This window comes from Balaenoptera physalus, assembly GCF_965194825.1.
Source record: "Balaenoptera physalus genome assembly, chromosome: 13".
NCBI lineage: Eukaryota > Metazoa > Chordata > Mammalia > Artiodactyla > Balaenopteridae > Balaenoptera > Balaenoptera physalus.
The window spans coordinates 71,469,845-71,494,795 of NC_138892.1; the positions used below are offsets into that span (position 1 = coordinate 71,469,845).

General features: G+C 36.4%; 1 protein-coding gene and 1 pseudogene across 22 annotated transcripts in view; both read right to left on the minus strand.

The window, feature by feature from the left end:
• LOC309641915 (cytochrome c oxidase assembly factor 8 pseudogene) overlaps positions 1 to 24,951 on the minus strand; it is a 1,056,438-nt pseudogene that overhangs the window by 899,062 nt on the left and 132,425 nt on the right. The window lies entirely within an intron of this gene.
• PPHLN1 (periphilin 1) overlaps positions 1 to 24,951 on the minus strand; it is a 250,861-nt gene that overhangs the window by 58,153 nt on the left and 167,757 nt on the right. For 20 of the 21 annotated variants that reach the window (XM_082422631.1, XM_082422630.1, XM_082422635.1 and 17 more), the window contains one exon: positions 21,565 to 21,705. In XM_082422631.1, coding sequence (XP_082278757.1) covers positions 21,565 to 21,705 — 141 coding nt within the window. Of the gene's footprint in view, positions 1 to 11,766; positions 14,588 to 21,564; positions 21,706 to 24,951 lie in introns of those variants that run through there. The other variant, XM_082422647.1, reaches the window with a different exon arrangement.

Genomic DNA, 24,951 nt, shown 5'->3' on the forward strand with positions numbered 1-24,951 from the left:
TCGCAGAATGAGGTGGGGAGTATTTCTCCCTCTGCAATATTTTGGAAGAGTTTGAGAAGGATAGGTGTTAGCTCTTCTCTAAATGTTTGACAGAATTCGCCTGTGAAGCCATTTGGTCCTGGGCTTTTGTTTGTTGGAAGATTTTTAATCACAGTTTCAATTTCAGTGCTTGTGATTGGTCTGTTCATATTTTCTATTTCTTCCTGGTTCAGTCTCGGCAGGTTGTGCATTTCTAAGAATCTGTCCATTTCTTCCAGGTTGTCCATTTTATTGGCATAGAGTTGTTTGTAGTAATCTCTCATGATCATTTGTATTTCTGCAGTGTCAGTGGTTACTTCTCCTTTTTCATTTCTAATTCTATTGATTTGACTCTTCTCCCTTTTTCTCTTGATGAGTCTGGCTAATGGTTTATCAATTTTCTTTATCTTCTCAAAGAATCAGCTTTTAGTTCTGTTGACCTTTGTTACTGTTTCCTTCATTTCTTTTTCATTTATTTCTGACCTGATCTTTATGATTTCTTTCCTTCTGCTAGCTTTGGGGTTTTTTTGTTCTTCTTTCTCTAATTGCTTTAGGTGCAAGGTTAGGTTGTTTATTCGAGATGTTTCCTGTTTCTTGAGGTAGGCTTGTATTGCTATAAACTTCCTTCTTAGAACTGCTTTTGCTGCATCCCATAGGTTTTGGGTCGTCGTGTCTCCATTGTCATTTGTCTCTAGGTATTTTTTGATTTCCCCTTTGATTTCTTCAGTGATCACTTTGTTATTAAGTAGTGTATTGTGTAGCCTCCATGCGTTTGTATTTTTTACAGATCTTTTCCAGTAATTGATATCTAGTCTCACAGCGTTGTGGTCAGAAAAGATACTTGATAACGATTTCAATTTTCTTAAATTTACCAAGGCTTGATTTGTGAACCAAGATATGATCTATCCTGGAGAATGTTCCATGAGCACTTGAGAAAAATGTGTATTCTGTTGTTTTTGGGTGGAATGTCCTATAAATATCAATTAAGTCCATCTTGTTTAATGTATCATTTAAAGCTTGTGTTTCCTTATTTATTTTCATTTTGGATGATCTGTCCATTGGTGAATGTGGGGTGTTAAAGTCTCCTACTATGATTGTGTTACTGTCGATTTCCCCTTTTATGGCTGTTAGTATTTGCCTTATGTATTGAGGTGCTCCTATGTTGGGTGCATAAGTATTTACAATTGTTATACCTTCTTCTTGGATTGATCCCTTGATCATTATATAGTGTCCTTCTTTGTCTCCTGTAATAGTCTTTATTTTAAAGTCTATTTTGTCTGATATGAGAATTGCTACTCCAGCTTTCTTTTGATTGCCATTTGCATGGAATATCTTTTTCCATCCCCTCACTTTCAGTCTGTATGTGTCTCTAGGTCTGAAGTGGGTCTCTGGTAGACAGCATATATATGGGTCTTGTTTTTGTATCCATTCAGCCAGTCTGTGTCTTTTGGTGGGAGCATTTAATCCATTTACATTTAAGGTAATTATCGATATGTATGTTCCTAGTCCCATTTTCTTAAATGTTTTGGGTTTGTTATTGTAGGTGTTTTCCTTCTCTTGTGTTTCTTGCCTAGAGAAGTTCCTTTAGCATTTATTGTAAAGCTGGTTTGGTGGTGCTGAACTCTCTCAGCTTTTGCTTGTCTGTAAAGGTTTTAATTTCTCCATCAAATCTGAATGAGATCCTTGCTGGGTAGAGTAATCTTGGTTGTAGGTTTTTCTCCTTCATGACTTTAAGTATATCCTGCCACTCCCTTCTGGCTTGCAGAGTTTCTGCTGAAAGATCAGCTGTTAACCTTATGGGGATTCCCTTGTGTGTTATTTGTTGTTTTTCCCTTGCTGTTTTTAATATGTTTTCTTTATATTTAATTTTGGATAGTTTGATTAATATGTGTCCTGGCGTGTTTCTCCTTGGATTTATCCTGTATGGGACTCTCTGTGCTATTTCCTTTCCCATATTAGGGAAGTTTTCAACTATAATCTCTTCAAATATTTTCTCAGTCCCCTTCTTTTTCTCTTCTTCTTCTGGGACACCTATAATTCGAATGTTGGTGCGTTTAATGTTGTCCCAGAGGTCTCTGAGACTGTCCTCAGTTCTTTTCATTCTTTTTTCTTTATTCTGCTCTGCAGTAGTTATTTCCACTATTTTATCTTCCAGGTCACTTATCCGTTCTTCTGCCTCAGTTATTCTGCTATTGATCCCGTCTAGAGTATTTTTAATTTCATTTATTGTGTTTTTCATCATTGCTTGGTTCCTCTTTAGTTCTTCTACGTCCTTGTTAAATGTTTCTTGCATTTTGTCTATTCTATTTCCAAGATTTTGGATCATCTCTACTATCATTATTCTGAATTCTTTTTCAGGTAGACTGCCTATTTCCTCTTCATTTGTTAGGTCTGGTGTGTTTTGACCCTGCTCCTTCATCTGCTGTGTGTTTTTCTGTCTTCTCATTTTGCTTATCATACTGTGTTTGGGGTCTCCTTTTCACAGGCTGCAGGTTCGTAGTTCCCTTTGTTTTTGGTATCTGTCCCCAGTGGCTAAGGTTGGTTCAGTGGGTTGTGTAGGCTTCCTGGTGGAGTGGACTAGTGCCTGTGTCCTGGTGGATGAGGCTGGATCTTGTCTTTCTGGTGGGCACGTCCATGTCTGGTGGTGTGTTTTGGGGTGTCTGTGGCTTTATTATGATTTTAGGCAGCCTCTCTGCTAATGGATGGGGCTGTGTTCCTGTCTTGCTAGTTGTTTGGCATAGGGTGTCCAGCACTGTAGCTTGCTGGTCGTTGAGTGAAGCTGGGTCTTGATGTTGAGATGGAGATCTCTGAGAGATTTTCACCTGTTGGTATTACGTGGAGCTGGGAGGTCTCTTGTGGACCAGAGTCCTGAAGCTGGCTCTCCTACCGCAGAGGCACAGCCCTGATGCCTGGCTGGAGCACCAAGAGCCTTTCATCCACACGGCTCAGAATAAAAGGGAGAAAAAATAGAAAGAAAGAAAGAAAGAGGATAAAATAAAATAAAGCTATTATAATAAAAAATAAGAAGAAAAAAATTATTAGAGAAAAAATTTATTAAGAAAAAAAATTTTTTTAATTTTTAAAATAAATTTATTAATTTTTTATAATAAAAAATCAGAAAAAAATTATTAAGCAACAAATTTATTAAGACAAAAATTTTTTTAATTTTTTAAAATAAAAAATATGGAAAAACTTATTACGAAAAAATTTTTTTAATTTTTAAAAATAGAAAATAAGGAAAAAATTATTAAGAAAACCGTTATTAAGAAAAATAATTTTTAAGTACAAAAAAAACAAAACAAAAAAAGGACGGACCAAACCCTAGGGCAAATGGTGAAAGCAAAGCTATACAGACAAAATCTCACCCAGAAGCATACACATATACACTCACAAAAAAAGGAAAAGGGGAAAAATTAATATATCCTGCTCCCGAAGTCCACCTCCTGAATTTGGGATGATTCGTTGTCTATTCAGGTATTCCACAGATGTAGGTACATCAAGTTGTTTGTGGAGCTTTAATCCACTGCTTCTGAGGCTGCTGGGAGAGATTTCCCTTTCTCTTCTTTGTTCATAAAGCTCCTGGGGTTCAGCTTTGGATCTGGACCGGCCTCTGCGTGGAGGTCGCCTGAGGGCATCTGTTCTTCGCTCACACAGAACGGGGTTAAAGGAGCAGCTGCTTCGGGGGCTCTGGCTGACTCAGGCGGGGGGATGGGAAGAGTACGGATGTGAGGCGAGTCCACGGCGGCAGAGGCCGGCGTGATGTTGCAGCAGCCTGAGGCCCGCTGTGCGTTCTCCCGGGGAAGTTGTCCCTGGATCACGGGAGCCTGGCAGTGGCGGGCTGCACAGGCTCTCGGGAGGGGCGGTGTGGATAGTGACCTGTGCTTGCACACAGGCTTCTTGGTGGCGGCAGCAGCAGCCTTAGCGTCTCAGGCCCATCTCTGGGGTCTGCGCTGATAGCCGCGGCTCGTGCCCGCCTCTGGGGTCCGCGCTGATAGCCGCGGCTCGCGCCCGCCTGTGGGGTCCACACTGATAGCTCACGCCCGCCTCTGGGGTCCGCGCTGATAGCTGCGGCTCGCGCCCGTCTCTGGAGCTCGTTTATGCGGCGCTCTGAATCCCCTCTCCTTGCGCACCACGAAACAAAGAGGCAAGAAAGTCTCTTGCCTCTTCGGCAGCTGCAGACTTTTTCCCGGACTCCCTCCCGGCTAGCTGTGGTGCGCTAACCCCTTCAGGCTGTGTTCGCGCTGCCAACCCCAGTCCTCTCCCTGCGATCCGACCGAAGCCCAAGCCTCAGCTCCCAGCCCAGCCCGCCCCGGCGGGGGAGCAGACAAGCCTCTCAGGCTGGTGAGTGCTGCTCGGCGCCGAGCCTCTATGCGGGAACCTCTCCGCTTTGCCCTCCGCACCCCTGTGGCTGCGTTCTCCTCCGTGGCTCTGAAGCTTCCCTCCTCTGCCACCCGCAGTCTCCGCCCGCGAAGGGGCTTCCTAGTGTGTGGAAACCTTTCCTCCTTCACAGCTCCCTCCCACTGGTGCAGGTCCCATCCCTATTCTTGTGTCTCTGTTATTTCTTTTCTCTTTTGCCCTACCCAGGTACGTGGGGAGTTTCTTGCCCTTTGGGAGGTCTGACGTCTTCTGCCAGCGTTCAGTGGGTGTTCTGTAGGAGCAGTTCCATGTGTAGATGTATTTCTAATGTATCTGTGGGAAGGAAGGTGATCTCCGCATCTTACCCTTCCGCCATCTCTGTAATTATTGATTGTTCCCTACAGTGTCCTATTTTTCAACTTATGTTCATGTCATTCACCGCTATCTAGAATCTTTTACCTCATATTCCTACCTATGAGACTCCTACCTGAATTTTAAGAGTCCAAACAATTGTCACTTCCAAAATGAAACCTTTCTGTTCTCCTAACTGAAACTGATTCTTTAAATCTCAGTTTCAAGGCAAACAAGAATAACAGAATGCAATAAGTTAAGGAGCAGTCGCATTTTTACCATTTCCAGTATAAACTTGAATAAGTCACTTCAGCTTTTTAAACTTGTAAAATAAAGATAGGGCAAAACAACACACTATTATTTCCCAGAAAACTCTCCTTCCTTAAAAAACTGAGAAACACATTCTTTTAGAAGCATAGCTAAGCTCTTAAAATAAGTGAGGGGGGGGCTTCCCTGGTGGCACAGTGGTTGAGAATCTGCCTGCTAATGCAGGGGACACGGGTTCGAGCCCTGGTCTGGGAAGATCCTACATGCCGCGGAGCAACTAGGCTTGTGAGCCACAACTGCTTAGCCTGCGCGTCTGGAGCCTGTGCTCCGCAACAAGAGAGGCCGCGACAGTGAGAGGCCCACGCACCGCGATGAAGAGTGGCCCCCGCTTGCCACAGCTAGAGGAAGCCCTCGCACAGAAACGAAGACCCAACACAGCCCAAAAAATAAATAAATAAATAAATAAAAATTAAAAAAAAAAAATAAGTAAGGGGAACTGCCAACAGTCACAAATGAAGAAAGAAAAGAAGCAAGAAACCAGAGTGCTAAGCTAGTATCATGAGCCATGGCTTCCCCAAAGAGCCAGGAACTCACAGCCTGGTGGGCAATGAGAGACACGACTTCTGGTTCATTCAAGATAGAGTTGGTTTTAAGGCCTCTGTATAAAGCTAAGATTTTTGTGAAAGGTCAAACTAGAAAAAAACAAACAAAAATCACCTGTCAGTAAAAGAAAATGAAAGGAAAACTTCTCTGCCTTGGTCTAGGCTCTTGAGGTGAAGAGATGTAGTTTCCTCTGAGAATTCATAAGCACAGTCTACCTTCATATGCATTTGTAGTTCTAAATATAATATCACAACTCCAAAATACAAATTACATGAGGGAATATGCTACCATAGGCAAGGGTTAGCAGAAACAAAGCTGGATTAAAGACCTGAGACTTCAGCTATTAAAATGATCAGTTACAGAAAATAAGATGTTTAAAGAAATGAGAAAATGAAAACATAAGCAATAAACAATCTAATTCTAGGTAGATTTACAAAAGGAACCAAATTGAACTTCTAAAAGTGAAAAATATTAACCAAAATTAAGAACTCAATGGATAGATTAAACAACAAATTAGATACAACTGAAGACTCAGAGGGAGTCCTGAACAAAATACCCATAACTTCAAATAGAAAAAGATAGAAAAGATGAAAGAAAAAAATTTAAGAGAAATGAAAGATGGGATGAAAACATCTACCTGTGTCCAACTGGAGTACATAAAAGTAGAAATACAGGATACTCAAAATTCAGAGAGTTAACAGTTTATAATTTTCTAGCTCTAATGAAAAATGTAAATTCTCAGAAAGCATAAATTATCTTACACAGAATAAATTTTAAAACATCCTTATCTAGACACATTATAGTGAAACTGTACTTCAAAAGTAAATAAATTTTAAAATAATAATCTCTTCCTTGTCCCTTCATAGCTTGTTGTAAAGATCTAATTTTTTACATCAATAACAATTTCTTACATCAATCTTCTAATATGTATTTTAGTCATATGTAATAAATATATGAGAAATCCTCTCAACCTTGTAGACTATGAAAACCATTAAAATCTGGCTATGTTTTTGCAACAAAATGAATGAAGATGGTTTTCCTTCTTCCTTTAGTTCCCAATCCCTGGAAGGGAAAGATCCTTGAAGCTAAAATGGCAGAGCAAAAACTACGTGGGACTAAGGTTGCTTTGGGCACTGCTTCTAGTTCCATTCGTTCAACTGGTAAACACACACTGTGAGTCTACTGTAGGCAAGGAACTGGATGATACAAAGATGATTAATTGGTAATTGTCCTTTCAGCCTATTAGAAAGGTAAATAGCATTGTGGATGAACATATGCTAACTATGAGTAGGAGAAAAAGATGTTATTAACTTTTGGCTGTGTAACTTTCATGGGCAAACAACAGTTGGCCGTGCAACTGATGAATTCAGTGAATAAAAATAAAGTTTTAGCATAAATAAAACAAAATTTAGAAAAGTAAACATGCTGCAAACAAACTGTCCTCTCTTAATACCCTGTTTCAACTAGAAAGTCAATAATTTAATATTTTTTACACTTTTGCTTTACATGGGGCCCTGATCTCTTTCACAATTACAATCAAGAATGTATTACATTAAAAAAATGGAATGGAGGGCTTCCCTGGTGGCGCAGTGGTTGAGAATCTGCCTGCCAATGCAGGGGACACAGGTTCGAGGCCTGGTCTGGGAAGATCCCACATGCCGCGCAGCAACTGGGCCCGTGAGCCACAACTACTGAGCCTGAGCGTCTGGAGCCTGTGCTCCTCAACGAGAGGCCACGATAGTGAGAGGCCCGCGCACCGCGATGAAGAGTGGCCCCCGCTCGCCGCAACTAGAGAAAGCCCTCGCACAGAAACAAAGACCCAACACAGCCAAAAATAAATAAATTAATTAATTAATTTAAAAAGAAAAAAATGGAATGGAAAACTATTTTTATGTAAGAACAAATTCTTTACTGAGAGAATCAGATGCATTTCTTCAAGCTTGGTTTCAACAGAACCAAGAATTTTCACTAACATAGTTCGTGATTAAATACTTAAGTAGAATAAATGAGTACTATTTAAATCTCTAGATTAAAAAATCTGTGTTATTATTAAGACCTTATTTGATCTATAACTTTTGGACAACAAATATAAAGGACAGAGAAACACATGCAGTTGTTGAAGTAGTAAGTACAAGAGGTTTTTCTTAGTTCTCCTCAAACAGTGTCAATGAAGGATGTTAATAAACAGAATAAAATTTCAGGGCAGACTAACACAAATCATAATTAGAGAGCAATACAGTATGGAACTGTCCAAGCTCTGGGCAAAATTATAATTAAGAATCCTCAAAAGAAGTGTATGTATGACTATATGTAAGAGAGAGAGAGAGTGTGTGTGTGTGTGTGTGTGTGTATATATACACCCTTATAATTAAGCCAATGAAGCTAATGAAAACAGATAAATAATCTTCAAAGTCAGAAATATCCTAAAGATAGAAATAAGCACCACAATTCAATACAGTCTACATATAGTAAAAGACAATGGAGTGTATATGGTCAAGAAAATGTTCAAGAAAAACTGGATACAAAGAAGTGGTTTAATGGGAGAAAGGCATACTACTATATCTGCTGACATGGAATTTTAAAAACTTTGTAACTTGAATTCACATACCATAAATGATTATTTCAAAATCCCCGGAAATAAAATACTTCCTATCAATCTAACATGCGTATTGTATGGATAAAGCAATAAATAAAAGACAAAAGCCCTATTCAAAATATGAAATTGCTAATATATATTTTATAGACTTTTTCCAAGCAAATTAATCTTTAAAAGATATATATACAAAAATTAAGTCCTACTATCGCCTCAATATAATCACTACCATCATAGGTAAAATGGAGATGACAATATAGCATCATATTATCACCATTCTACATGTTTCAGTTATTCAATATCTATTTTGCCTTTTACCTTTCACTCCTAGTAAGAGGGACTCACTAGATGAAAGTGAGAGGAGGAGTCATTTTTGTCCTCCTTTGTTTCAATAATGTTAATTATAATTTCAACCCATTCACAAAGATTATAATTTAAAATACAAGACTACCAAAGGAACAGATCATTTTTCAGTGTGACTTACAAGTTACTTGGTCAGTTTAAGCCTTATTTTTTCTAAGCTGGGATTCCATGTGAATCCACAAAAATCTTGTAAGCACACAAGACTTAATACTTTTCATCTACCATGAAAAATAGTACAAAACAATAGCAGCAGCCATGTTGATACTGACAATATACTAGGCAACTTAAATATGTATTCCCACTTAATTCTACCTTTACTATGAAGTGGGTAATATCACCATTCCCGTTAGAGTAGTGAGGAAAAAGCGAGGCTCAGAAAAGTTAAGTGACTTTCCCAAAGAAGCACAGCAAGTGGCTGAACTGGGATTCAAGCCAAATCCCCTAACTCCACAGTTCCTACACTACTTATTCTAACTTCTAAAATACTGCAGCAGCACTGTGGTAATTCTCCATAAATCCTTCTACTGAGTATACAGAATTCCATAGTGTGGATGTGCTAGAATCTATTGAGTCATTGTTCTTCAGGTAGAAGAAAATGATCCTTGATGGAAGTTAGAGATGTAAGAAGCAATGAAAATAACAAAAAGGGTAAATATTTAAATAAACCAAATTAACATTAACGGCATAAAATACTATTAAGTATCTTGTGGGGTTTAAAATACATATGGGAGTAAAATACAAACTAAATCAAATCAATCAAGAGGAAGTTCAATGTATTTCAAACAATCTAAGGTGCCTGCATTGATCATCAAGGAGTGAAAAGTACTAGTTTATATTAGACTTCACTACGTCAAGGATGCATGGTGTAAAGAATGTATAACTACAAAGAAAATGTGGGTGTACGGGAGATGAACGATAAATTTAAAAATACCAAAGAAAGAGAAAAGGAAAGAAAAAGGACTACAGAACAGGAAGAACTAAACATAAATATAACAGTAACTACAGTAAATGGAAATGATTCAAACAAAAGACGTATTTTATTCAAGATGGATTTTTTAAAAACTCAACTATACGGCTGCTTACAAGAGAAATAACTTAAATACAAGAATGAAAGTAAGGTAACAAAAACAGATATCATGCCCAAACTAACTTAGATAAATATGAGACATTAGAGATTAAGGGGACTATTTCATAAAGACATAAAATAATTCTAAACTCATATGCACTTTACATTATAGCCTCAACATATAAAAGGAATAGAAACATTTAAAAGAGATATGCAAATCCACAAACATATTTGAAGGTTTTGACACAACTCTTTCAGAAACTGTTAAGACAAGCAAAATCAATACAGATATGAAAGAGTTGACACAATAATAAACTTTACCTTATTGACATACTAATAGAACAATGCACTCAACAAATAAAAAATACACCTTCTTTTCAAGTATATAGAACACTTAGGAAAACTGACTGGACTTCCCTGGTGGCGCAATGGTTAAGAATCCACCTGGCAATGCAGGGGACACTGGTTCCATCCCTGGTCCGGGAAGATCCCACATGCTGCGGAGCAACTAAGCCCGTGCACCACAACTACTGAGCCCGCATGCTGCAATTGCTCAAGCCCGCATGCCTAGAGCCCGTGCTCCACAACAAGAGCAGCCACTGCAATGAGAAGCCCACGCACTGCAATGAAGAGTAGCCCCTGCTCACTGCAACTAGAGAAAGCCCATGTGCAGCAATGAAGGCTCAACACAGCCAAAAAAAAAAAGAAAAGAAAAGCTGATGATGTGTTGGGCCGCAATGTAAGTTACAACAAATTTCATAGGACTAAAATCCTAAAGAATATGTTTTCTGACTACAGTGGTTTAGAAATAGAAATTTATTTCTTTTTAAAAAACCTACAAAATCCCCATGTTTGGAAATTAAAAAATATTCTAAATAACTCTAAATAAGAAATCCAAGGAACATTAGGAAAATATTCTAAACTGAATGACAATAAAAATAACATCAAAATTTGGAAGATGAGCTAACGCCATGTTGAGAGGGAATTTATAGGTTAAAAGAAAAACTACAAATCAGTAAGTATCTATCTCAAAAATTTTTTCAATAACAGCAATTAAACCAAAAAATGAAGAAGGAAAAAAAACAATAAAGGCAGAATTTAATGAAATATAAAATCAAAACAAGAAAAAAAAATGAACAAAACCAAAAGTTGGTTCTTTGAAAAAGACTAATAAAGCTGGTAAATTCAGGTTACAATGATCATGGAAGATGTGGCAGCCAACCCCCAGATAGCCCCCAGTGATCCCCACCCTCCTGGTATTTTCATCCTTGTGTAATCCCTTCCTGTTGAGTGTTGGCTGGGCTTAGTGACTCACTTGTAATTAACAGAACAAGGTAGAAGTGACAGACAGTATGTGACTCGGAGAACAGACCAAAAAAGGCAGCAAAGCATTGTTCTTTTTTGCTCACTCTTGGGGGAGGCAACAAATACATGCAAGGAACTGAAACTCATGCCAACAGCTACATAAGTGAGCTTGGAATCTCAAGTGGAGATTGAGATTCCAAGCTCACCTGGAATCTCAGCTTGAATTCCAAGCTCACAGTGGATCTTCCAACTCCAGTCACATCTTGAGAAACTATAGCCCTTGTTATCAGCTTGACTGCAGCCTCGTGAGAGATCCTGAGCCTAGATCCCAACAGGCTTTGTTTGTTATACTGAGAACATGAGAAACCAATTCTAAAGTTTCTACAGAAATTCACAGTTCCAAGTACAGGCATCCTTGAAAAAAAAACAACAGGGAGGAGGATTTGCTCTACTGGATATCAAGACTTAATTGTGAAGCTACAGTAATGAGGACAGTGCAGTACTTTTACATGAATCAAAAGACCAATAGAATAGAACAGAGTCCAGAAACAAATTCACACATATATGGACACCTGACTTATTACACAGTGCAGGTGTCAGTGCAGAACAGTGAGGAACACATGGTCCTTCCAAAAGATGGTTCAGTGTCAAATGGATATCCACATGGAAAAAAGTGAAACTCGATCCCAGCTACATTTAATATACACTATACATAAAATCATTTTCAGATGGATTGTAACTCAATGTAAAAGACAAAACAGAAAAGCTTCTAGAAGATAATAAAAGAGAAAGATATCTTAAGTAGGAGACAAATAAAAGCAATAAAGACAAAGACTCAAAAGTCTGGGCTACATTAAAAGTAAGAATTTTTATTCCTCCATAGATATCAAAAGAATGAAAAAGCAAGACACAAAATGGGAAAAGATATCTGCAACACACGTAACTAACAAAGGGCTTGTATTCAGAATATATAAAGAACTTCTACAAATCATTTAAAAAAAAAAAAGAACTCAACAGGAAAACAAGCAAGAATCTCAACAAGGACTTTACAGAAGAGTACTTGTACTATGTGCGAATAACCATATGAAAAAATCCTCAGCATCATCTGTAATCGGGGAAATGCACATTAAAACCAAAAGGAGCTACATTACATGTAACAATATCAATGAATCTCATAAACACAACGCTGAACAAAAAAAAGCTAGGCACAAAATAATATCTACTGTATGATTCTATTTGTGTAAAGCTCAAAAACTATACTACAATGTTAGGAATCAATTTAGTGGTTACCTTTGGGAAAGGAGGGGCAGTGATTAGGGAGGGGGTATGATGGGACTCCTGGGGTGCTGGTAATCTCTATTTCTTGCCCTGAATGGTAGTTTTCACTAGTGCTGGCTTTGTGAGAAATCATTCAGGTTAATTATGTTTTGAACACTTCTCTCTGTACATGTGTTATACATTGTTAAGGTGACTTTCTTAAAGTAGAGCATATTAGTAATCATAGCAGAGTTTAGCATAATTGAACATCAGCTAACCAGAAAGCTGAATGATACTGAACTGCTCATTTCCCCTCAAGTCCAGATAACTGAAGGATTAGAAATCTTAAGATTCAGTTCAGAGGCAGACAAAAACAATCTCCAAATAATCTCCTGGCTAATTCAAGTAAACAAGTATTCTAAACAGAAATGATATATACTGCATTGTCCAATTTCCTGTACTACTTTTTTTAAAAACAAAATTTAAAAAAGAGAAAGAATAAGGGAAAAGCACACAAAATAGATAATAATATAAGTGACTCCCAACATCAACTCACTTCTAGTGTTTAATTTCAAGTTACCTTTAAGTAGAAACATAAGATTATCTAAGTGCAACTTTTAAAACACCATCTATAAATGAATTGAGAATATCAATTAACTCACACTGTAGTCAGCAAATGAGTGTATATAACAGACAAGTTTGTTATCTCCTTGCACAATACTTGAATTAAACAACAGTTAAGAGAAGACAGCAGATGTTATAGGAGGGATCACATCTTGAAAATAAGGGATGACAAGTGAAGGGGGATATATGGGAACAATTTATGTCTTAGGAATGGGGAGGGAAAGCAGGGAATTCTAAGGAGAAGGAAACAATCTTTTATGGTACTTCTTATGTCTAGAAAAATAGATAAGGACCAGTGAGATAAAAAAGCAAGCCAAATGGAAAATGTGAAAGGAAAATTACAAAGCCCCCCAAAATAAATAAAATATTTCATAGTAAAATTATTTTCACATTTCATTTTGAATAAAGGGGAAATCCCCCCAAATAAAAACAGAAGTAAAAGGACAAGAGGTAAACAGCCCAAATCTACACACTGATGAGAAAATGGGCTCTCAAAGTTAAACTTATACAGGAAACTTGCTATAAAATATTCCTAAGAGGTAATCTGAAAGTAGTCAATATTCCAAGGTTGCAAAGAAACAGGCAAAGTAATACTCAACACAACCATAACCACTTGTATAGTGATTTTCAATATATAAAGGGCTTTCACATACAAGAGTTTGTTAATTCTGCAGGAAAACATGCAACTAATCCCATTTAACAAATGAGGAAAAGGCTCTGAGAAGTTAAAGCACTAAATGGAAGCATCCAGCAATTTCTATGCCACACTACTTAGAAATGTTCCCAATGTGAAGTACTCAGAGACTAAATAAAATTGTTAACTTACAAAAGGGGAACTGAAGAGCAAGTGACAGTAATTTGGAACCACTAGAGAAAATCCTTACCTAATACTGGTTGACAGGAAACAAAGAAGGGAGGTGAGAGAAGGAAGCTCATGCATGGGCTTATGCCATGGGGAATACCTGTATTGGGTACTTTTGTTTAAATGATGACATTCCCAGGGATAATGTCCAGGATGGCCTTATCTCTTCTGGTACTTGCAACATTTTAAGTATGGTTTTTATAAGGCTTGGTATCTGTATTGTCCAAATTTTATATTTTATGTAAAAATAGTATCTTAACAGAGTCATCAATCTCCATATTTATGGATTTATATCAGGTATAAATAATAACTTACTTTTAATTAAACGTAAAAGCTGAGACACTTGGTTTTGACATTTCAAATATGATACAAATTACCTTCTGAGACAGCTTCCAGATGAAACTCCCTTAAAGTGAAAACTTTACACTTAGGTTTCAGCAACAAGTGTCTATAGTAAGAGCATGAACAGAATCTGACTGATAAATTGTAACTTTCAAAAACTCGAAATTTAGCCAAAATAAATGATTTATTTTCAGTGTGTTTTGGGAATAAGAGATTTTTCAGAGGTAAATCTTATGTGAGTATATTTTACTAAATCTATATATGTAAGGTCCGAATAAGTGGTTGGTAATAATGGACTGTTAAATACAGTAGGGTAGACTTGATGTCTAGACAAGATAGTGGTAAGAGCTGCACTTTTAAAAAGTTCGTTACTTGCTCTGATAAAAAGAAAAAACAAAGAATGTTTCTATCATGTAGGATTAGTATAAAATGCTTAGATCATGCATATACAATGATAGAGTTGCCACTACTTTGGAAACAATTTCATTTTAACCCATCATGTGTGACTCTTTTCCATGTCCGCAACTCTAGTTAACATTTCAGGAAGATGGTTCATTTGATTAATTTTCAAGCTTTTTCTCTGTAAAAGTAAAACAAAAATATCCTATTTTATATTGAGGGAGAAAGAGCAAGACCCAGTGAGAGGACTGGGAAGCATCAGCTATATAGTTAGATGGTGACTGAAACTAGACACTCTAAGAAAAGAAGAAGGCCACAAGCAGAATGGTGACTAAGCGGAACATCTTGTGTACTGAACAAAACACTTTCTGCACAATTCATTAGCTCAACAAGCACTAATTAATTACTGACTGATGCATAGCAAAATATATTTGAGTTTTTAAAAAGCATTTTAATGTAAGTACACTGTGTCCTCATTAAGAGATTTAAAAAAGAATCAACACCTAAATATTCTATAGTGAAATCTGAAATTAGCTTCTTTATGTACATATGTAATAGTGTGTACAGAAGAAGCAACATTTAGCTTTTAATTTTTAATATGATTTAGATTAGGAAGAGACCTAAGATTATTCAGCCTAACTTTTTTATTTTGAAGAAGAAAATGAAGAAAAGCCAGTGAGCAGCCCATACGGTCACAAAATGGTTAACATGTAGAATTCAAATTAAAATAAAAACCACATATTAAGTAGATTGATCTAGACTTACAGTAAAACTGTATTAACCTATAAGACTGATGACCTAGACAGGCAACAAAATGATTTCGGAAGTAACTTGATTTTTATTAACTAGAGTAAGGAAAGTGGCCCCAACATGGCTAAGAAATAAAATTTCCTCAATATAACAAGGCTGGCATAGCTATGATTGACTATAAAAAATAATGTCTTTACCAAAACAAATGCATATTCAGTTTAAGTCTTTGGAAGTTAAAAGAAGGAAAGAAGAAAAATACACAATCCCCTCTATCAAGAGTCTCTGAGTACTCTGTTTTAGAACATTAGATTGGCACCCTCTCTGGATCTAAAATGATTCCTGTCTATATTTTAATTATAAATTATCAGATAAATATAGAAATCAACCATTCTGTTAATTAAGAGACTTACTTGCAGGTAGGAATATCAGCTTTTTCATAAAACAGCTTTATGTTATTAGGATCGTGTCCTGAAATAGCCAAAGAGGTCTTAAAAATGAATTTGCCTTCATGGTACTTGTTCTTTTTTGAATTACTCACCAAATAAGAAGAAAGAAGAGATGGACTTTCCCCCTTACAAATGATGACTTTCTGCGATTTGAGGAACATCATGAGTAATGCATTTAAAGAATATTATCAGGTACATCCCCGCAATTAGATTGGCTTAGATTTTATTAATTGCTTGCATCTACTAACATGATTTTTAAGAAAGGCTGATAAAGACTGGTACAAGCAAGAAATTCAGATTCTCTACAAACTCACATATTACAGTTATTCTCAAACTTGGCATGCCATTAGAACCGTGAGAGGTAAACAGGCACTCTGGTGATCTCCTATGCAGTTATTAAAACCTGCACAGCACTTCACAAAACATAAACACAGGCATTTGACACCCACAGTATTAAAGCAACTCCACAGCCCCAAACTGTATATTTTAAATGTAATATTTTATTTTAAAAATACATATATATACATTTTTTTAAATGTGGAGAAATCAGAGGACCTATATTTTGAAACACGGTTCCCAAGGGATTATAAATGTCTATTAATAGGGGACTAGTTATATATACTGATATAGAATGGTCACTAAGACATTGAACAGGGTACAGAGTATTCTACTGTATTTAAAGAAAAAGCATGGAGACACACACACCAACTTTTATTTTTTTTAACACTCAGGAATGACTTTTTAAAATTTTTTTTAATTTTTATTTTTTTTTTTAATTTTATATATATATTTATTTATGGCTGTGTTGGGTCTTCGTTTCTGTGTGAGGGCTTTCTCTAGTTGCGGCAAGTGCGGGTCACTCCTCATCGCAGTGCGCGGGCCTCTCACTATCGCGGCCTCTCTTGTTGCGGAGCACAGGCTCCAGACGCACAGGCTCAGTAATTGTGGCTCACGGGCCTAGTTGCTCCGCGGCATGTGGGATCCTCCCAGACCAGGGCTCGAACCCGTGTACCCTGCATTGGCAGGCAGACTCTAAACCACTGCGCCACCAGGGAAGCCCCACACACCAACTTTTATCTCCACTCATCTGAATCAAACATGCTCCAGATGTGTGTGTGTGTATATGTATGTATGTATGTATACACACATACATACTGTATATAAACTCTGTGTATACACATATATATGTATATATACACATACAAATATATATAGTATATCTACACATTGGGGAAAGAAACTGGGCAGCTAAGAATTACAGGTGAGAAGGAAACTTGTTTTCACTGCATAATCTCTTGTGCCTTTTGAATTTTATCCTTGTGTATTTTATCACTTAAAATACAGCTTTCAATGGATGGGCTGGAGGATATTTTAACATAAACTAAATCAAAGGACATGCTTTTGAAATATAACCATGACGTTAGTTCCTAACTGAATGTTATTACTCTCAGTAAAATCAACTGCATAACTGAATAGAAAAGACTTTCATAAATATTTGTTTTGGGTGATATTTACAAAGTGCTACAACTGTTACAACTTATCCAACTGAATATTTAAGATCTATGCATTTTATTGCATATCATGTTAATTATACCACAATTAAAAAACAGACAGTACAAAAGTCTCTTAATTTACATAAAAGGTGGTAATAGTTTTCAACCTTTCAGCACATTAGAAAGTATAGAAGAACTTAAGAAAAAACAGTCACCTCCTTCCAACTCCTTGTTACTCCAAATATGGTACATAGACTAGTAAATCAGCGTCACCTGGGAGAATGTCAGACATTCCAATCTCAAGCCCCATCCCAGATCTACTGAATCAAAATCTGTATTTTAACAAGATCCCCCAGTGATTTACACCCACATTAAAGTTTGAGAAGCTCTGATAACTAACTTACCAGAATATTTATGGCAGATATCCAACAAGCTCTACTTTTTAAAAGCCCCACAGATGTACAACAAAAGCAGAGAATTACAATATAAGCTCAGTGCCTTGAGAGTGAAGAGATGAAAGGTTCTTTTTTTAAAGACTAGTTGGCAGAGCAAAATATCCTAATAAACTTCAGTTACTCACCAACTATCCTTACAGTTGCTTCACTAGGCACCTGCTTCTCTACAACTTCTTGTGTCTTTAGGAGGATTTTAGCCACCCTGACACTCTCAGTCATATGATTTGCTAGGCCAACCATGCATATGCATATTTTTTTGTCTGTGTATGTATACATATACATAATATGTGTGTGTGTGTGTGCGTGTGTATACCCCAGATCTACTCATATTATCCGATTCCATCTGAAGAAAGAGTAAGATAGAAGAATCGAAGCCAGATCTTGCCAGTGGGGAATTACAAGAAGACTTAAATATCATTAGATGCCAGGACCCCAAGAAAACAGAGGATCTCGCTGACAGGCTATGTCTAAGCACAATTTTATCAAAGTATGAGGGATTTTGCAAATCTTAAATAAGAGAATTTCAAAGAGTTAAAGTAAATATTGCTTTATCCCTCAAGGTACAATAGAGGAAAGAAGGATATGTAATAATGAAGGATTGCAATTTGCGTCGTTCATTCAAAGTAACAATTCGTTAAAAGCCAAGATTCCTCACTGGTAAAATAGCAAGGAGTAGGATGCACTTTCAAATCAAATAGTTCAGTAGTAGTAGGTATGTGAGGTCTTGCAGGATATATCACGATCAAGGGGTTAATGCCAAATACCTGAACCACAATATGAATCACCTATATTTTTTTTTGAATTTTAGAATTTTATTTATTTTTTTATACAGTAGGTTCTTATTAGTTATCCATTTTATACCTATTAGTGTATATATGTCAATCCCAATCTCCCAATTCATCACCTATATTTTTGTGGATTAAGTCTCTCTAGGAATTACCATAATGACAGAAGAAATTCTGAAGTTCGCCTCTCTAAGCTCAGAAGCCAGAAAGCCTAGGAAAATATTCCAGTATTTGAATGCAAAAGGTGGCCCAAACTGGGTAAGAGGGGATAATCTGGGGAAATAGGGGGAAAAGATATACCACAGGATTCAAAGCATAAGGAGGATAAATGTGCTGTAGCAAGAGAATGAATCATACCCACTAAAAGATATTTACGTAAAAGTGAGATGTTTCAAATGATCTCTAGCAACATAATATTCAGAGATGCAATCTGATGTCTTCTGGCTCAAGGATTTTAGACCAGTGGTTCTCCACTATATACGACTATAAGCTGGCAGCTTTTTCAAAAGGCACCTGTACCTCTACCCTACCGAATTCTTATATGCCCAGGAATGAGATGGCAATAATATGGCAAAGAACATGAATCTGTGCTTATTGAAGTGATTCTGATACAATCTATCTCCATATGCGTGCCCTTAAACATCAAATAAGCCACATTTGTAGGCCCTCTGAATTAAATCAAATTTTGGCCTGAAGATTTAGTTTATTACATATTGTAATACTGCCTCAAGTTAATGACTTTCTTTGGATTCAAGGGCTGAAGGACCTAATTTATATAAACCCTCAAAAAATTACATGTGGAAATTTATAAGATACCTGAACATATTGCACTTGACATAACAGGGAGAAAAAGCAACTTGGCTCTAACACCAATATTTACATTCCTGCATTATTCTAAGTTTGATTTGTTGGCCTCATCTATGCAGGCCCTTTTTTGGGGGGCTATTATTCATTTTTTAAATCATGCAATATTTCAAGTATATGGAAAAATATAAATTACTAGACAGCTGTAAAACTAACTACCATCTAGCTTTCTCAAACCTTTATAATATTCCCATCTATCTGGTATTTAATCTCTAAAAATAAAATGTGCAAATGTTGGAGAGAAATCCCCTTAAACTTAATTTTTTCATTTTCAAAAATCACTATAACATTAAGACATGATTTATAAAATAATTATATGTCATTATTTACTAGCTTTGTGACATTTTGAGGAATTTTGGTTTGATTTTCTTGTCAATATATGACATCCAAAGTACCCTAGCAAGAACACAGTAGTTACATTCCAACATTTAACATCATTAAGTTCTCTATTTTATAATGGTTTTACTTCTCTAGTACATCAGAATACAGTACTGACCTTTTAGAGTTATTTTTCTTTCTTTAGGTCATCTGTCCTTGTTCAATATACTTTAGTGTCAGATTTTTCATGTGTTTGAACAATGGGCAGATGAAAACAGAGATACAGTCATACTTACAGGTCAAACATATATGGGTGTCTGTAAAGTATACAAACACTGGTTTCATATTAAATAATTTTATGTGTGTGCTGCTAAGCTAGGCTCTACCTCTGACTGGTAACCCACCTTTTCAAGATCAAATAGATCAACTACGACTAATAACAAGAGGAGACAGTACAAATATTAATAAATAACAACCCAAAATACTCCCTCCCAATAGGGGAGTCAGTCAAGTTTTTCTACCGGTTATATTCTTAAGAAAACCTCTCCTTTAAAGAACTGCAATTTAGGTGAAAAAGAAAAATAACATTAAATAATTCATTCACTTAACAATCACTTATCAAGCATTTACTATGTGCTGGGCCTAGGCACTCTGTTAAGTGGTCAGGTTAAGATGCACTCTGATTTCAAGTGACTCAGTGACTATCCGTACAACACATATTTCTTGTGAGCCCACTACATGCCAATCACTATTCTGGGTAATGAAGATAAAGCAGTAAACAAAACAAAGTCCTTGCTCTCATGAAGCTTCCATATGGAAGGGAGACAAGCAAACATATGTCAAATGGTAGGGGAAAAAAAAAAGCTACAAAGAAAAATAAGTCAGAGTAAAAAGACAATAATTTTATATAGGGCAATGATATTCATATTCGTATTGGACGATACACCTAGTGAGCAAACCATTTATTTACTCCCATTTAATTGATATCTTGAAAGGCACCAATCTGCCATTCACATCACCAAATTAAACCGGATTTTCTCAGTCACCATTTTCCTATATAAGTTGCACAATCATATCTAGGATTTAAATAAGATCTTCTACTTAACCAAGGGAAATAGATTTTAATTGATGTGGAAATGGACAGCACCTTGAGAAAAGGTTTAATTTTGTTCTAATTTCCAACAGTTTTTAGAAGATTATATAACAATATAATGACATTTACTCAAGGCACTAGAGAGTAACAACATCAAAAACAAACAGCTGCACAACATGTCACATTTTATAAAGCCCTTTCACATTTCATTTACTTCATTTAATTCTCATAAAGTGATAATACCGTATAAAGCAGGTAATATTTCCATATTGAAACACTTTCAACTTTTCTATGCATAATGAGCATATGAGAGGAGAATTAAAGAGGAAATGATGGCTACTTTTTAAATCTTAGGTAAAACAAAGCCTCTAGGCTTATTCTATTCCAAAATTACATTTCACACTGTATTAAGATACAGATAGAAGGTTTTGTCCTATAACTATTCCTTAAGCAATCTATTCAATCTAGCAAAAACAAGATTCTGACTTTTCAGAATGACATCATTAAAATTAGAGTTAAATACCTATCCTTTATTTTTTCTTTAATATTTGAAAAATACTTAAAAGTATAATGAAAACCATCAAGAAACATCTGTAATCCCAGTATTCAAAACTAACATTTGCTATCATATTGGTATATTTTTCAACCCATCTCTAAGTTTAATAGTTTTTTAATTGCTCCACACTAACTAGAATATTAATATTCTCTAAAATAGAAGCTTGCTTTTTATTAAAAAAAGAAAAAAAAATTAAGCAGGGGTGGAGGACCAAACTGATCAAAATTACTGTGAAATCAAATCAAACACTTTTTAGAATTTTTTACATTGTAATTTCAGGGTCACAAATGGAAAAAGACAAAATGAAATATATTTATTCAATAAATATTTACTGTAACTACTGTGTAAAAAGTGACAGGAACAAAAGATTTTGTACTTTAAGCAGACTGGATTCTCACCTGTTCAATCTCTTTGGTTTTTGAAGCTATTGCTTTAGAGCGACTGGTTAGCTGACTGTCTTCGAATAATTCTATGCCATCTGTTGCATTTGGCTCAGGTTCTTCTGGCTGGTCAATGAACAATGGTGCCGTGGATCCCGCCTTTAAAAAGAATTAGAAATCTTTTATTACTTTCTTAAAGGACATACAGCATTTTAGATGACTGAATATAAGCACCAACTGGCAGATTATCTCAAGAGAAAGTGCTAAATTTAACCTGACTTAAGAAAAGAAACACTTTCAATCTTGCTATGCATAATGAACATATGTGAGGAGGATTAAAGAGGAAATGATGGCTACTTTTTAAATCTTAGGTAAGACAAAGCCTCTAGGTTTATTCCAGTCCAAAATTATATTTCATACTATATTAAGACAGAGCTAGAAGGTTTTGTCCTGTAACTATTACTTAATCTATTTAAGAAACACAGAAGAAAAAAGTCCAACTGGAAGTGAGAAGTGTGAACACACATAAGCAAATATATTACACAGGAACACAGAAAAGGACTCTACTTTCAGAAGTTAAAAATACCTTGCCTCCTGTAGCCTAAGAATTTATTGAAATAACTGAAAAGAAAACAACTCCAAACAGCAATAATTATTACTTCAACAATACTGCAATAGTTCATTAATGAGTAAATGATCCCATAAAAAGCCCAAGGCCGATTATTTTACTTTCTAAAAATACTTCTGAGGAAAACTAAATAAATGAGGGAAAACTATTATTTAACTACAGTGCATTAGTTTACTCAAAAATTTATTCTATGATAAATGCCAAGCACTGCTCAAGGGACACTAGATATATCAATGAACAGAACAGACAAAAGTTCTTGCCTTCACGGAGCCCGCAGTAAGCAGTAACTTGGAAAGAGTAAAGTTTGAGCTAATATATTTTACTGTTGTATATTTTAGTTGGGTGGGAGGTGAAGAAGGAAATAAGAAAACTGTACTCATCACAAGTTTATCAAAAAACTTACAGTTTTTGTGATTGAAGTAGCAGCAAACAGCAGTAGTTTTAGAGAAGTCACAAGATATATATTAATTAGTGGTATTTTTCACCAGTAAGAGCAGTGGCATTCCAACATCTAATGTGTTGTACACTGCCACAACCTCTTTAGAGAGTAATTTGGCAATATTTATCAAAATGTACCACATATCCCTTTCACCAAGCACCTTCACCTGTAGGAACTTAATCTACAGATACACACATGAGCAACAAATGCTAAGATATGGCTACCATTAATGGCAAAAGATTGAAAACAACCTAAATGTCCATCAAATAAATTATGCACTATCTAGAACCATGGAATACTAAGAAATCATTTAAAAGAATAAGAACAGTCTAAATATATTGCATAACGTATCCTAATTTTTCTCCTGGCAAGTCCCGAAGGTCATTCCCCATAAATATACTGCCAGTTGGGCTTCCCTGGTGGCGCAGTGGTTGAGAATCTGCCTGCCAATGCAGGGGACACGGGTTCGAGCCCTGGTCTGGGAAGATCCCACATGCCGCGGAGCAACTAGGCCCGTGAGCCACAACTACTGAGTCTGCGCATCTGGAGCTTGTGCTCCACAATAAGAGAGGCCGCGACAGTGAGAGGCCCACGCACCATGATGAAGAGTGGCCCCCACTCGCCGCAACTAGAGAAAGCCCTCATACAGAAACGAAGACCCAACACAACCAAAAATAAATTAATTAATTAATTTTAAAATATACATATATATATATATATATATATATATATATATATATATATATATATATATATACTGCCAGTTGTGTCAAAAATAAAAGGGAAGAGGGAAGCATGGGTGTATATACCTTTATGCATATATATGAACACACTACCTCTGGAAGGATATTACCTATGGGGAAAAAAATGATAAAAGAGGCTGTCTCAATAGGGATAACTTAGAAGACACTGTACCTATTCCAATGCCTTTTGAATTTCTGACATGTGCATGCATAATCTACTCTTTTAAAAAACCTGGTTTTTATAAGTCTGAGTTATATATCTTCAGGGATTTAAATTGAAAGTATATGAATCATTTAGGGGGAGAGGATTCTGGGAAGACAGCAGAGTAGGAAGCACTAGCAATCTGTCTCTCAACCTACACAAAAAATTACACTGGCATAATGTCTGATTTAACTATTGTGGAACTCTGGACTCTGTTGAAGCCTTGTCCCTTCCAAGGAAGACATGGGTGGTAAAACTGAGGTTAAATTCAGCTCTTAGCACAGTAGCAGCTGCCCATCTCCCACCCCTACCCACTTGGCAGGAAGCTGTGTACATGTTCCTAGAGCAGCTTACACATTGCTTATGGGAGTCAGACTGGGGAAAAAGTACCCTATCCTCCAAATATCAGAGAACTGTGCTCCAATCACTGATTGCTGCTTCTGATCAGAGGGGCAGACAAACAGGCGAACAGCCATTATTATTATACCTCCCCCGATTGTTGCAAGTCCCTCTTATTCTGGCTGAAGTGACTTCCAGGGGATATAAAGGACCAGAACCCTTCCCTCCTTCATTTTTCACGTCTTCCTCTTTTGGGAGCCAGACGTTAAAGACAAGAATGTTCAAAAAAATACTGTATACATGGGGGAAGTTAGAAAGTAAATGGGCACAACAAGGAAAAGGCTCAGAAAGAACAGAGAAGACTTTGTTTATACCTCAGACTGATCCTCAGTACAGAAACAGCCAACAATAAAAAACAAAAACAATAACAACAACAAACCCAGCAAGCCCAGGGGTACAGGGAGAATCTGACTTACAGAGTTACCACATTATTAGATTCAAATGCCCAGTGTTCAACAAAAAAATCACAAATCATACAAAGAAACGGCAAAGTATTGCTCATTCAAAGAAAAAAATGAATCAACAGAAACTGCTCCTGAAAGAGACCTAATGGCAGATCTACTGGATGAAAAAACTTTAAAATAACAGTCTCTAAGATGCACAAAGAACTAAAGAAAGATGTGGGAAAAGCCAAGAAAGCAATGTGTGAACAAAATGGAAATATCAATAAAGAAATAAAAAACCTAAAAGGAAACCAAAAAGAAATTTCATAGCTAATAAGACCAATAATTACAATAAAAAATTCACTAGAGGGATTCAAAGGCAGAAGAAAGAATCAGTGAACTTGAAAAATAGGACAAGGAAATAGGAAATTATTGTCTGAAGGACAGAAAGAAAAAAGATTGAAGAAAAGTGAACAGAACCTAAGGGATCTGTGGAGCACCATTAAGTGGACCAATATACACTTAATATATACATCCTTCTGGGAATCTCAGAAGGAGGAGAGAGAGAAAGGGGTAGAGAAAATACCTGAATAAATAATGGCTGAAAACTC